Genomic DNA, 15673 nt, shown 5'->3' on the forward strand with positions numbered 1-15673 from the left:
CTTCTGTTAGGTAAAGGTAAAGGGACCCCTGACCATTAGGTCCAGTCATGGCCGACTCTGGGGTTGCGGTGATCATCTCGCTTTATTGGCCGAGGGAACCGGCGTACAGCTTCCAGGTCATGTGGCCAGTATGACTAAGCCGCTTCTGGCGAACCAGAGCAGCACACGGAAACACCGTTTACCTTCCTGCCAGAGCGGTACTTATTTATCTACTTGCACTTTGACGTGCTTTCGAACTGCTAGGTTGGCAGGAGCAGGGATCAAGCAACGGGAGCTCGCCCCGTTGCGGGGATTCGAACCGCCGACCTTCTGATCGGCAATTCCTAGGCTCTGTGGTTTAACCCACAGCGCCACCCACGTCCCTTCACTCTTCTGTTAAGTGCATTTTAATGTGTGGTCCCTGATTGGTTGGGCTTTCAAGCTCCTTAAGAGGAACAAGCAGCAAGGCACAAAAACGCGAAGAGAGAAGCTCATCCGGGCGGGAGTCACAATGGGCTGCGTTGTTTCAAAGTCGGCCCCTACAGAGAAGACAAGGAGAGTGGGGGCCGAGTGTGTCTGCAGCGACAAAGGAGGCTGTCTGGAAAGCGGCTGTCACTTGTCCCTCAAGTGCCTTCCTCCGAGATGGCACCCGCCCACACGCCTCCAGGCAGCTAAACACTTCCCAGATTCCCTTACCCGGTCGCGGAGCAGGGAGATGCAGAATTCCACCTCCTTCTGCCTCAGGGCGTGCAGGGGAGGCGAGCCATGGTGGTCGACGATCAGGCGGAGGTAGGTGTACACAGACATGGCAATCAGCATGGCGCTTTTCAGAACCCACTCCCTGCAAAGAAGGGAGCATTTAGTTCCACGCCACAACCCGGCGCAAACCCCAGCCCTTCCGACTGCTCAGAACCAGTGTGGGCGTTGAGAACATGTACAAGTGGCCCCGCGGGATCAGGCCTGGCACCCTGGTCTCACAGCGGCCCGTCAGATTCTCCCAGGAAGGCCCCCAGGCAAGAGCCCTCCCCTGTTGTTTGTCTCCAGCATCGAGCATTGAGAGGTAGACTGCCTTAGGACATGGAGGTTCTGTTCACAACTAATATAAAAAGAGCTCTGCTGGATCATTTTGCCCAGCGTCCTGTTTTGACGGAGGCCAAGCGAATGCCTGCAGAAAACCCGCAAGCAGGATCCGATCACAAGAGCCTTTTCCCCCTCCTGCAGTTTCCAGCAACGGGTATTTGGTTGCTGAAGATAGCAAATCTTGGGAACCTGGGAGGAAGCCTGAATTAAGATTTCAGACTGGGGGGTGGAGGGAGAGGGGAGGCTTTGATGCCCTCCATGGTCAGATCTGCAAGAAGATCCAACCTCTCCATTCTGAAGGAAATCAGCCCTGAGTGCTCACTGGAAGAACAGATCCTGAAGCTGAGGCTCCAGTACTTTGGCCACCTCATGAGAAGAGAAGACCCTGATGCTGGGAAAGATGGAGAAGGAGACGACAGAGGACGAGATGGTTGGACAGTGTTCTCAAAGCTACAAACATGAGTCTGACCAAACTGCGGGAGGCATGAGTCTGACCAAACTGCGGGAGGCAGGGGTCCAGGGGGGTCACAAAGAGTTGGAGACGACTAAACAACTAAACAACAACAACAACATGGTCAGATCATCCCGCCCCCCCCACCCCATCCTGACCCTAGCGCAGCTACTAAGCAGAGATCTGTTTTAGTTATGCTTTGTAAAAGATCTCAAAGAAGAAGGTCTTTGCGGGGCAAAAGGGCTTCCGGTCCATTAACTGGATGTGCAGCACAACAGCAGCAGCAGCAGCAGCAGCGAAAGGGCAGGAGTGGCAAAGGAGGGGGCAGCCGATGTCAGGGGGTCTGTGCATGGCGCTGCCCTCCAGCCTGAGCTCGGGAGTAATTGATCTGGCAGGTGACACAGAGGAAAGGTTTAAGGGTGCTCCAGAGGCAGATCGGGGCTCGTTACGCCACCGAGTGCCGGAAAGGGCCAACGCGCGACGTGGTGGGCTTGGCTCACCCCCTGATCCGGATGCTTGAGCAACTACACCTTCTGCTCCCAATTAAAGCAGCCAAAGCGGGAGGGGTTTTGGTTTCACATTAAAAAAACCGAACTATGCTGCTTAATTAAAACCTCGCTTTCCATTCTGCTGACCTCAGATGAGTTTTCTCCTCAATCCTCGAAATTCCCAGGCCAGGAACCATCCCCTAGAGCAGTCAGTGCTTCTCAAACTTGGGTCCCCGGCTGTTGTTGGACTACAACTCCCATCATCCCTGACCACTGGGTCCTGCTAGCTATGGATGATGGGAGTAGTAGTCCAACAACAGCTGTGGACCCAAGTTTGAGAAACAGTGCCCCTGGGGCAATGGGCCTGTTTCCTCGTTCGTCGTTAACTCCTGAGCAACACGGCCAGTGAGGGCCTGGGACTTTGGGTAGGGCCTTTTCTGCTGTGGCACAAAGCCCCCCATGTGGGGGGCATTCAGCTTTTGAGGAGTAGCCTTCCCCTCCTTGGAATGTCCCAGGCTCTGCCCCTATCAATCACCCACAGCCCAGTACAAGCCGCAGGAGAAACTGGGAAGGTGACGTTCTTTAAGGCAGGGCTGGGGAATCCCAGGCTCTCAGGTGAGGGGTGCAAATGCAGCAACTCTCCCCAAGCCACACCCCTGGCTGGCCTTGCTTCACGCCCTCCTTAGCCACACCCCCTTTCCTCAGGCCACACCCCCTTGTGATTCCCAGCAACTAGTGTTCAGAGGCATATTTCCTCCAACAGTGGAGAACACAGCCATTGTGGCCAGCAACCACTGACAGTCTCAGCCCCCTCCATGGATTTGTCCAATTATCTTTCAAGAGCAATGAAGATGGCATCCCAGCCATCTGTACGGCTCCCCGTATTTCGCCTTGGAGACAAACAGCAGAATCGTATGTTCCTACTGAACCCAGTATTGTCCACTCTGACTGGCAGCAGCCCTTTGGAAGCCACAGGTCTTCCTGCTAAATCTTCAAAACTTCTCTCGTAAGGGGATAAGAAGACTCCTGTTCGGTCAGACCGAAAGTCCACCAACTCTACCATCGTAAGGGCTAAGCACTTGCTTAACTGCTGGACCACTCGGGGTGCCCAACTCTGTATGCGAGATGCCACTAGGCAGTCACAGGCCAAAAAACACAATCTTGCCCAGAGTTTTGCTACAGCCCATTCCTCTTTCCTCCTTGCCAACATAAATTCCAAATGTGCCCAACAAATGGGAGGCAGGAGAGACTGTTGCAAGTGCAAAGTTCCTCTGAGCACAGAATTTGGACTTCTTTTGGCATGGAACATCACACTCAAAGACCAAGGAAGGAGAGGGAAGCCTTCAAGTGGGCTAGAAACTTGACCCTGTGTGTGTTAAGCCTAAGATGAGGGTTGTCAGGAATCTGTGTCAGGTAAGGCATTGCAGAAGACAAACAAGACGAACTACTAGGTAAAGACTGTCTAGGAAAGAACCAGCAGGCAGAAAGCAATGATTTACAGCCCCCTGGCTCTTCCAGCCACGGAAAACGTGCTTGCTCTCCGAAGAGCGCACTAGATGGCACTGTGGGGCAACGCAGCTGGAATCAAACTGTTCCTTGCCAAAGGGAAATAAACACACTTGAAAAACTCTTTATGTGTCCGTCCGTCCCCCGCGAAGTAAAACGCTTTAACAACTTGATTGTTCACCACAGCAATAAGCAATTTCAAAGAGACATTGCAGCTACTACACATGCCATCCTAAGTGAGGGAACCGCGCATTGAAATATTATGACAGGTACACTCGGGATGCATCCGTGCAAAGAAAAAGGGGCTGAAGAAAAGGAACGGCGTGGGCAACCGAGACTCGGTGTAAACAAAGTCAGATCAGCCTCGGTGACTCAAACGTGTTGCAGAGGGTGTCTGGAGAAGGTGGCCGGGTTCGTACCAAGGCAATAAATATTCCTCGCTCCTGGCAATAAGGCCCAGCAGAAAGCCATGCCCTATTAATTGTGCGGTCTCTATGCAGGGCTGCTTCGGGGCTCTCTTCATCTTGGTCACAGGGTAAGTCAGGACTGATCAGCCCTGGCAAGGCTCGGTAGCGTGAAAACAAACTTCAGAGTCCACACTGGACAAGGTCAGACACGGCTGAGCCCAACCCTTGAAAGGCAAAACAAAGCTACAAGCCAGGCAGTCCACCTGAACAAGCCTTCGAAGCAAGTCTAGGCAAGCACCGCCCGTTTGCTCCATTGTGAGCAGGCAATGACCCCTGGCTGCCAGCGATGGCCAATTAACCAGGCATACATACCTCTGCTCAGTAAGCATATCGAGGATGTTTTCCGCCAGCCAGATATTCTTTGCCGTTACGTCTCCGCCTGCAAGGAGACAAACAGGTGACCAGAAGGTTGGGAGGAAGCCGGTTCAGACTGTGGATTGCACTTTCCTCCAGCATCAGGTTTGCACCAAACTGCCCCTTGATACCTTTCAGCTAATCAAATTTTTTGTTGCTGTTGTTTTTGCCCTGTACACCGACATACCCACCCAACCTAGAAGAACCCCGTCCTCCTTTGCTCAATGGGATAGTTCAGGTACTTTCTGGAAACCAGTGACCAAATGGACATTGGAAGAACCGTTCTGGATCAGGTCAAAAGCCTTTGACACCAGCCACTCAAGATTCCTCTAGGAGGTACACAGGCAGGGCGTGAAGGCAAGAGTCCTCTCTCCCTGCAACCCATAAGGATGTAAAAAGACCCTGCAGGATCAGGCCAATGGCCTGCCTGTTCTCGCAGCAGCCAGCCAGGTGCCTCTTCTGTAAAGGCCTGCAGGGAAGACCTGAGCGCAACAGAAGCACACCAGAAGTCTCCAGCTCAGTTGGTTAGAGCGTGGTGCTGATTAACGCCAAGGTTGCAGGTTTGACCCCTGTATGGGACAGCTGCATATTCTGGCATTGCAGGGGGTTGGACTTAGATGACCCTCGGGGTCCCTTCCAACTCTATGATTTTATTCAGGCACATTTACTACCTTCAAATGTGGAGGAAGAGCCAGTAGTCACTGATTGCCTTCTCCTCAATAAATCTGACTGCAAACCCCAAGATCAGGCCAATGGCCCATTAGGGAAACCCTCAGGGCAGGACCCAAGCACAGGAGAGCTCTCCCCTCCTGTGGCTTCCAGCAGCTGGTATTGATTACTGATGCAGCGCTGAGGAACCCCAAATAAATCACAGCAACCTGACTCAGCGAGGCCAAAATTGGGGAGCAAGCGAAAGGTCATCTCGGCCTGCCAAATGGAGGAGTGAGAGATGCTCAGTGGAAGGGATATTTACACCCATTTTTGTCCTTTGAAAGCAAGGCCTGAGCACAACAAGCAGGGCTTTCTCCACCCGTGATGCCCGGCCAGAAGACAGCAAGGAGGGCTATTTGGCCAGGGTACCCTCCCCTAACTCAACCCCCCAACCAGGTGTTATTGGGCTCCAATTTCCATCAGACTCCCACCCCACCCCAGGCACGGCTAACGGCTAGGGATGATGGAGTCCAATAAGATCTGGAGGGCCGCGGGGCCCCCCAACTCTAGATCAGGGGCACCCAAGGTCGGGCTGTCATGCAAGCTGGCTAACAAAGAGCCCCGAGGCTTGTAAATTCCTGGTTGCTGTGAGCGATTGCGGGGCAAATTCCTTTCTCCACCAGAGTACTCTTTAAAAAGTCAGGCAGAGCCATTCTTGGATGCCTGTCCTTGAGAAGGGGAGTGGGGGGCCCCCCTCAAAAGATGTAGTCATGGCAACTGAATCCTCGTAAAAAGAAGAAGAAAAAACCTTATCAGGGTGAGGGGGAGGCAGAGGTACCTTAGGAAAAGAAGTTTCCCGTAAGTCCGCAAACACTTGACAAGGGTGCCAAACAAAGGAGAAAGACAGTAGTTTGCTGGTCTCCTATGGTTTTGTCCTTCCTGCCCCCCCCCCCAAAAAAACAAATAGCTTTTAGAGCCTGTCCTTCGGGCGAGGGGGGCGGGAGCTCTGAGCTCATACAGGCCCAACTCCACATTGCAGATGCTGGCGGTTAAAAAAACAAAATGACAGATTTTCCGCTGCGGCAAATTCCTGAAGTCAGGCCGGCACAAAAGTGTGCCAGAAGTTCTCGAGATCCCTATCAAGACCATACCTGATTTGGTAGGGAAGGAACTGGTGGGGCGGAGAGATGAGGATTGTTTGGCCAAGAGTAATCCTATTACTGCAATTTAATGAGAGATCCCTGATTGGCTGGGAGGTGTGACCAGGATAGGGGTGGGGGGCCTGTTACCCTCCAGATGCTGCCTAAACTACAAGTCCCATCATCCCTAATCGTAGGCCGTGCAAGCTGGGGCTGATGGGAGTTATAGTCCAGCCACAACTGGAGGACCCCCCCGGTTCCTCAGTCCTGCTATATACAAACTCATCTCTGGCGACGAGACTTCTTTATAGCTTTAAAAATGGAAGATAAATCCTACGTGCGTTATATTTACACACACTTTAATGTAAAGTGAAAAGGAAATCTTCCAAGAGTTATTGGAAGAGTTATTGCATCTTTTAAAAACAAAAACAGGTGTCCCATAATTGCATAAAAATGGTTTAGGAATAAATCTGTTTTATTAAATTGGACAACGTTCTATATCTGTAATGGCACATGAACAATTTAAGGCAGCTGCATTACCAAACTCTTCCTTTTTTAAAAGGATATATAATTACAGAATAATGTTCCCGAGTAATGGTTGTTCTCTACAAAAATAAAATAAAATGACCCTAAACACACCAGGGATTTTTTAAATTGGGCATAATCAAAACATGCGGAATAAAGAAACTCTGCGCCCACTGCAATCCTGCTTAGAGAGAGCTGCTCCAATATACCTTGCTGCTAATTGAGCAACTCATTTTGGCCCTTGTTACCTGAAAAGGGCAACCCTCCTGCCATCAACCACCCCTCCCTCTCTCCTGGCCCTGCCTGGCTCCAGTTTAAGGCGGCTGTACACAATTAAACCACTGCTCGCCCTGTAGCTGTTGGCAACCTGGACGTTCGGCACCTCACCTCTACATGACAGGCGGTTCATTTGGAACATGCCAGTGTTACCATAGGCAAACACTGACTGCCACAATATGCTCCCTTCATTAGACACAGGCAGCAGCAAAAATAACAGCTTAGGGATGGGGCCGAGGGCAGTGATGCTCAAGAGGCTACTGAGAATGGCCTGATTGCTTGATGAGGACCGGGCACCTTAAGAAATTAGAGTAATATTGGTTGCATCTAGCCCAGCTTCCTGTTTTCACAGTGGCCAGCCAGATGCCACAATGGGACGTCCCAAAGAGCTCTCCCCATGCGGCAGCTTCCAGCAACTGGTACTCAGAAGCATTTCTGCCTCCGCCAGAGAAGAAGGAGGAGGAGGAGGAGGAGGAGGAGGAGGGAGGTGTTTCCTTCAAGGAGCTCCAAGTGGTATATGCCCTTCCTCTTTTATCTTCACAACAATCCTTTAAGGGAGTTTAGGAGTGCCTTTGTGCCAGTGGCGTAGCGTGGGGGGTGCAGGGGGGGCCGGCCGCACCGGGCGCAACATCTGGGGGTTAGGGTTAGGGGGCGCAAATCCACGGGTTAGGGGGCGCAAATTACTGGCCTTGCCCCGGGTGCTGACAACCCACGCTACGCCACTGCTTTGTGCCTGGGTTTCATACAGGCATCTGGTTGGACGCAGTGAGATGTTGGTCACTAGATGATCCAGAAAGCTCTTCCAAAGTTCGTAAGATGGGCCCAAGACCTCACACAATCAGATTCATGAGATGAGTAGGAATTTGAACACAGGTCTGCCAAGTTCTTAGTCCAACACACTATCCACTTAACATATCTGCAGATCAGCCTTCCCCAACCTGGTACCATCTAGATGTTAAGAACACAAGAAGAGCCTGCTGGATAAGACCAACGGCCCATCGAAGAAGAAGAAGAGTTTGGATTTGATATCCCGCTTTATCACTACCCGAAGGAGTCTCAAAGCGGCTAACATTCTCCTTCCCTTCCTCCCCCACAACAAACACTCTGTGAGTTGAGTGAGGCTGAGAGACTTCAGAGAAGTGTGACTAGCCCAAGGTCACCCAGCAGCTGCATGTGGAGGAGCGGGGAAGCGAACCCGGTTCCCCAGACTACGAGTCCACCGCTCTGAACCACTACACCACACTGGCTCCCTTATGAGAAACCAAGCCTTAAGAGCAGTGCCGGATTTACGTATAAGCTAAACAAGCTATAGCTTAGGGCCCCACTCTCTTGGAGCCCCCCAAAAAATTTAAAGGGGGAAAAAACCTGGATACTTCTTCTTAATTGTATTTCACTTCAGCAATTACTTTGATAAAATACGTATTTTGATATGTGCAAATGGCTTTAGATACCTATTGGGTCCATAAATTACCATATAGCATATATTCAACACAAAAAACCAGTGACAATTTGTTGTTGGCAAAGGACAGCTAGACACATAAAGGGCCCCATTACCTTTAGTAGCTTGGGGCCTCATCAAACCTACCGTATTTTTCGCTCTATAAGACGCACTTTTCCCCTCCTAAAAAGTAAGGGGAAATGTGTGTGCGTATTATGGAGCGAATGCAGGCGGGAGGCTCTGCTCAGCGCTCCCTTTAAAGAGCCGCGTGGAGCTGCCCTTCTCCCTCCTCAGGAAAAGCCCCCAAGAGCCGCACACACGCTCCATGCGCTCTTTAAAGGGAGCGCGGCTCTTGGGGGAGCCTTGGCCGCGCGCAGCCTCTCCCGAGCAGAGGATGAAGGCTCCCCTTGCCCGGGAGAGGCTGCGCGTGGCTATCCCATAAGCCAGGACTCCGATCCCGCTGGCTGCCCTGGCTTCTGGGATTCAGAATATTTTTTTTCTTGTTTTCCTCTTCCAAAAACTAGGTGCGTCTTATGGTCTGGTGTGTCTTATAGAGCAAAAAATACGGTGAATCTGGCCCTGCTTATGAGGAATGGTTGATAGTGAAAAGGCACTCACTCAGGCTAGCAGCCATCAACGCAGCCTTCCTCCACCTCCTATGGGATGCTTTGTGGAGCTACCTTCTCCAGCGATACTACACCCCCCCCAACGCACTCACCTGCGATCTGCTTCATGAAGGTCATGCAGACGCCTTCGATGCCCAGAATCCCGCTCCGCACTATCTCCCGCACCAGCCAAACCAACTAAAGCGTGGGAGAGAAGAGAATTCAGGGCTCCTTCAAGCGACATGGACAAAGCCAGCCTCTCCCGCCTCTTTGACAGGCAGAAGAAAAGCATGGCATGCAAGCATTTGCGCCAGCCAGATGATGGCGTGGTCCTAACAACTCGCTGCTCATAGAATATGGGTCGTTCAGAAGAACCCCCGATCGGGATTTTTCCTTCCTCTCTCTCTTTTTTTTAAAAAACATCATCCTGCAAGTTTCTAGTCCTTGTGATTGTGGAGGGAACCCCGAACACCACATATGTTATGGAAAGAATCGTGTCTATGTGGGGAATCCTGGGGTGAGCAGCAGGGGAGAAGGTTTGGATTACAAACACAGCCACCAAGCTCACCTACCACAAATTTCTGTTTCGTGCCCACCCCCAAGCTCACAGCACCGTACTTCCCTTGACTTTCCCCGTATGCCTCAATGCACCTTTTCCATATACAAATTCTAATTCTGACACTGGGGTTTGGGAGCAAGGGGCCGGGGGGAGGAAGTACCCGCAACTGCAGACCGCATTACGTATGCCCCTGAAACCCAGCTTGCAGATTTGCAGAGCTGATACCGATTGCGGAATCTGGGTCTTCAGGTTGCAGAATTTAAAATGCCTCGCAGAAATGCCTTTGGCAGCACTGCGCTCCAGGCTTGAGACAAACAGCGGGCTGATCACAGCTCCTGCTTCACACCCTCACACCCCTGCTCTTTTAAGTATGGAGGCACACAGAGAAAAGCAAATGCACACAGGCAAGACGCGGCACATAGCGCATGGCCCACCTGCGTACGGCACGTGTCCTGCAGCTTCAGGTACTTCTCCATCAGAATCTGGTTCATCTTGTTCAACACGGCACTCATCCCGTCCCGGCTGACCAGCACCAGGTCCCGGTAACACTGTGGCCAGGGAGGAGGGCAGGGGAGAGATGAGAGAATGTGTCAGCTGAACAGAGTGCAGTCACAGCATATAACTTAAAAAGAAACTGCTCTAGGGTGGGTGGTGGGTGGCATACAGATTCTGTAAACAGGGGTGGGGAGACTCCATCCCAGGGGCCAAGTGCAGTTCCCTGGAGAGATGCTGCTGGTCAGAGTTAACAGCACTGGGTGGAATGGACAACTGGCTTGGCACGTTGAAGGCAGATTCACATTACCCTGATCATCATCATCATCGTACAGGAGCTCTACAGCATCTTAGGTCTGCTCCCATTGGCTGGACTCCAACGGGACTCTAGCTCCCAATTGGTCGAATTCCAGCGGGACTCTAGTCCCATTGGCTGGACTTCGGCGGGACTCTAGCTCTCATTGGTTGGACTCCAGCAGGACTCTAGCTCCCACTGGCCGGATTCCAGCAGGACTCCAGCTCCCATTGGCTGGATTCCAGTGGAATTCTAGCTCCCGTTGGCCAGACTCCAGCAGGACTCTAGCTCCCATTGGCCGGATTCCAGCAGGACTCTAGCTCCCATTGGCTGGACTCCAATGAGATTCTAGCTCCCATTGGCTTAACTCCAACTGGACTGTAGTTCCCATCAGCCACAGCCAGTGCAGCCAATGGTCAGGGCTGATGGGAACTGCAGTCCACAAGGACCTCCAGAGGGTCATGGGTTCTCCAGCCCTATTCCAGACACACATCCCAAACAATCAGGGATCACGTATTAAATGCGCTTATAGAGGTGTAATATTCTATTACCTAGAGCCGGGATGAAGAACCCGTAGCCGCCATCCAGGTGCTGTTTGACTCCAACTTCCATTTTCCCCAGCCTGCAAGGCCAATTGGTCAGGGGTGACGAGAGTTGTAGTCCACCAACATCTCTGGGAGGCCACAGGCTCTCCATCTGTGCTCTAACAACAGAAGGAGACAGTGCCTGAAGCCAAGGTGGTACATCGGGAATAGCCAAAGCACTGGTTGCTTTGGGGGTGAGCTGCTCCCCGCCACTGGCGACCAAAGGAAATGAATAGACATATATACACATCAGTAACCAGAAAGCAGCGAAAGGGGTCGCTGTTTCTATATGGCACCGCAAGCCCAACCATCTGACATATGAAAATAATTCCAGGCGACACATAATGCAGAACATACACGAAGAGTACGGCCAAGTGTGTCGGACGGTCGTAAATCAGCTGGGACCTGGCTCGTCCAAAATGTACAAGCAGAGAATATATTCCCCGTGTCCAAATTTTGCTCGCTTGTCAAGTTCCAAGAGAACAACCCCCACCGCCGGGACTCAATCTGCCAAAAGCTGGCAAGGAGATGCTTGCGGAAGAGGAGCCTGCGAATGGCCGTGCAAACGTTTCGGGAGCAAAAGGCAGAGCTTGGGGAGCGCAGGCGGTGCGGGAGAAGTTTGGGGTGCGCGGTGGAGGGATGTGGGGGGGAGGCGGTGGAAAGTGCTCAGAGGCTCAGATTTGGGAGGACTTGGAGCAGATCAGCTGATCATGACCCACCAACATCCGAGGTCCTTCTCTATGGGCCTGTGATGACACGAGAACAGGGTCTTTTTTGTGGTGGCTCCCTGCCTTTGGAATGCTCTCCCCAGGGAGGCTTGCCTGGTGCCATCAATGGCTACATTCAGGAGCCCGGCAGTAACACTACTTTTCATCCAGATTTTGGGCCTTTATTTTGGAGACTTTTAGATACCGCAACCCCTTTGTGGGGTGTATTAGAGAGACTTTTTACATACATCCGTGTTTTGAGGTCTCGTTTTGTTTCCGTTTTATACTGGTTTTAATGCTTATGGTATATAAAAGTCTGTCTAATACACCCCACAAGGGGTTGTGGTATCTACAAGTCTCCAAGATACAGGCCAAAAATCTGGATGAAAAGTAGTGTAGTAAAATGAGTTTACATTTCAATTTTCAAAAGCAACTAGCAAGTCCAATTAATAATAAAAATAATAATGAATAGTGAGGCTTCTTGCGAAGTTTTACAGTATTCAGATGCAAGCTGGGTGGGGTGGAAGACAGCTGGCACCTCTTGCCCTGTGAGGTTGGCAGAAGGGAGGGAAGGGGAGAGAGGAACCAGGAAATCATCTGTTAACTCACTTCTGCATGGATGTTAATTTGTGCTGCTAAATGTCACGCCGCGGAGGCAAAGAGGGATCTGCTCTCCGCGTTCTCCCTCGGAGAGGCTAATGAGGCCCCTGAAAGCGCCCTTTCGATTGAACTCGCAAAGCACTCAGCAACCTCACGCTCGCAACAGGCGAGGTCTCTGGCTCGGCCTTTTGGCGCTTTCCAAATGTTAAAAGGCGCACTTGCCCGGCGAGCAGGAGGGGTCAAATAACCCCTGACCCGGTGCCGCGTGGTACAATTGGGGCCAAGGCGTCCTGGCGCCCTGGGCAATTCTCCCGAAGCCACAAAACGGGGATCGCAGAAGGCATTTCAGAGGGCAGGAGCAAAGCAGAGGCGAGGGTGAGGAAGGGATGTCACTGCAAAAGGGTCCAGTCCCTCCAGGGCTAGGTAAAGCACTCTGCCCATGTTTGAAGGTGCTCTTATCTCCCGTGTTTTGAAAGGACAGAGACACTAGTGCCGAGGCCCCAAGATTTTGGCCTCCTATTTCTTTTCCTAGGAACCGATGGGGTTTATAAGGGGTGCTCAGTTTGGGGTGTCTTATTAGCACCAAAACTGCAAAAAGCTACATAAAGACAATGGCATTCTGCAGCTGAATCCTGGCTCAAATTCTGGCCCCTTGCAACAAAACGGTGCTCCTGTTCAGGGTCCCAGCCAGCTAGCCAGTCAGCCCTTTCCCAGGATGTGCCATTCCATTACAACAATAATAATAATAATAACAATAATAATAAATTTTTATTTACACCCTGCCCTTCCCGGTTCAAAAACCGGGCTCAGGCGGCTAACAACAAATTTAAAACACTTTAAAACAATTATGAAAGCAGCATAAAAGACAGTATAAAAACATGAATAAAAATCAAAAATCAGTTAGATAATCCCCAGGGCTAGCTGGCTGAATTGGTCCTACTTGGGCCAGTGAGGAGGCCAGGGGAGAATTAGCTGTGGGGTCTCAGAGTGGGTGATCTTCATAAAAGGGGACGGGGGAAGGAAGAGAAGGGAAATAAAAGATCAGGCTGAATTCAAATTAAAGGCCAGGCGGAATAGCTCTGTCTTACAGGCCCGACGGAAGGAGGTTAAATCCTGAAGGGCCCTAGTCTCATGGGACAGAGCATTCCACCAGGTCAGGGCCATCACTGAAAAGGCCCTGACCCTGGTGGAGGATAGTCTAACTTACAAGCCCAATCAAGTTTCTTATCCACGTTACGATATTCACAAGTGTGACAAAATGCTGGTAAGTGTGGAGTGCTCCAGTTCAGGGTTCCAACCAGCTACGCCCTTTCCCGGGATACTCCATTCCAGCCCAATCCCAGGCAAATTCTTATCCCTGTGATATCATAGAATATTAATAGTGTTACACCTGCAACAAAATGTTGGCAACATGAAGGGCTCCAGTTCATGGTTCCAACCTTAGAGGGCATTTCACAAATAACAAGCAGGTGCCAAGAAGGACCTGTCAATGCCGGCTGGGCGCTGCCACCCACAGGGCCTCCCTTGCCAATCTTAAGGCCCCAGATGCTTGGCACGACCCAACTGTAGCTAATGCTAGTCCTACTCAGAGTAAGGTAAAGGTAAAGGGACCCCTGACCATTAGGTCCAGTCGCGGACGACTCTGGGGTTGCGGCGCTCATTTTGCTTTACTGGCCAAGGGAGCCGGCGGACAGCTTCCGGGTCATGTGGCCAGCAGGACTAAGCCACTTCTGGTGAACTAGAGCAGTGCATGGAAATGCCATTTACCTTCCCGCCGGAGCAGTACCTATTTATCTACTTGCACTGGCGTGCTTTCAAACTGCTAGGTTGGCAGGAGCTGGGACAGAGCAACGGGAGCTCACCCCATTGAGGGGATTCGAACCGCCGACCTTCTGATCAGCAAGCCCTAGGCTCTGTGGTTTAACCCACAGCGCCACCCGCGTCCCATGGCTTCCTTATACTTGACAGTAAACCATTCTTATTTTTGCCTTAAACCCCCTGTCGCGAAACACGCCCATGGAGCGTCTAGCAACACGGCCCATGTCACTGACAGGGGAAAAGTCTGCAGCCTGATGAAAATGTGTCACGCCAATGAATAAATCAGCACCCGCCAGCATAAGGCTCCGGAGATGGGCGCAAGAGGCAAGCAGCAGGGAGATGTCAAGGAGACAGGAGGCTTTTAACTCTGGGTGAAAGATAAAAAGATGGAAGGGGGGTGGGAGAGAGCAGAAGGCCCTCCCTCCATACTTTGTGAACTTTAATTAAAAGCAAGAGCCAACCGAGCGGAGGAGGCAGCCGCCTCGCACACTCATCAGCTGGCTGTCACCCCGACGGCCCCGACGCAGCCAAGGGTCTCCAGCGCACAGCTGGACGGGCTCGGCACGCAGCTCATTTCCTGCGAGGGGGGCCGGGAGAGGCATTCTTTGAGAGGCTTCGGAAGAGGGTGGCTGCTCGGCAGACCCAATCCGCGTCCAGAGCAAGGAGGGCGAAAGGGGGGAACACGGCTTGGCGGCACAGCATCTGCCTTGAGCCCAGAAGGTCCCAGGTTCAAGAACCCCAATGGCATCCTCTAGGAGAGACCCCCTGCCTGAAGCCCCGGAGAGGTGTTGCCTGTCAGCGTGGGCGATACTGAGTTAGGGAGGCCAAATTGTCTGACTTGCCAAAGGCAGCTTCTTCTGAAGGCAGCCCTGTTTGGGGAATTTTTTAATGTTTGATGTCTTTATCGTGCTTTTAATATTCTGCTGGGAGCCTCCCAGAGTGGCTGGGGAAACGCAGCCAGATGGGCAGGGTATAAATAATACATTATTATTATTATTATTATTATTATTATTATTATTATTATTATTATTATTACTTCTGTCCCTAAGGGAGAGCAGTGCCCCTTCTCTTAGTTGTAGAGGGGAGAAGAGGCAGTGCTCAAGATGTAAGAAGTAAACACACCAAGAACTCAGGCCAATGTAAGTTTCAATAGTGGGAGTGGTCCCTACTCACAAGTCAATAGTCAATAGTAACAAAAACTAATAATAATAATAATAATAATAATTTATTATTTTTACCCCGCCCATCTGGCTCCATTCCAAAGTATGTATTCTGACAAGAATTACTAACTCAAATAGAGATCACAAACTCTAACAAACTCAAACTCACAAAGATACGTATAACACAATAATTCGTTACAAAGATTTTCTCTTTTTCAATCAACATTAATGTTGATCCTTATAATTTATCAGCTTGCAGGTGGAGACTCAGTTTCAATCATAGAGCAGTTTATGAGTTTGAGTTTGTAATCTCTGTTAAAGTCTGTAATCTCTATTTGAGTTTGTAATTCTTGTCAGAATACATACAGTGGTACCTCGGGTTAAGTACTTGATTTGTTCTGGAGGTCCGTTCTTAACCTGAAACTGTTCTTAACCTGAAGCAGCACTTTAGCTAATGGGGCCTCCTGCTGCCGCTGCGCCGCCACTGCACAATTTCTGT

At 51.0% G+C, this 15673-nt stretch overlaps 1 protein-coding gene across 3 annotated transcripts in view; it reads right to left on the reverse strand.

Moving 5' to 3' along the window:
* Positions 1-15673, reverse strand: part of INTS3 (integrator complex subunit 3) — a 92228-nt gene that overhangs the window by 55481 nt on the left and 21074 nt on the right. For 2 of the 3 annotated variants that reach the window (XM_083477013.1, XM_083477014.1), the window contains exons 4-7: positions 9953-10066; positions 9073-9157; positions 4284-4350; positions 676-820 (exon numbers count right to left, since the gene is read on the reverse strand). In XM_083477013.1, coding sequence (XP_083333139.1) covers positions 676-820; positions 4284-4350; positions 9073-9157; positions 9953-10066 — 411 coding nt within the window. Of the gene's footprint in view, positions 1-675; positions 821-4283; positions 4351-9072; positions 9158-9952; positions 10067-10856; positions 11009-15673 lie in introns of all 3 variants that reach the window. The other variant, XM_083477015.1, reaches the window with a different exon arrangement.

The sequence above is a fragment of the Podarcis liolepis genome (genome assembly GCF_965112155.1).
Source record: "Podarcis liolepis genome assembly, chromosome: 15".
Taxonomy (NCBI): Eukaryota; Metazoa; Chordata; class Lepidosauria; order Squamata; family Lacertidae; genus Podarcis; species Podarcis liolepis.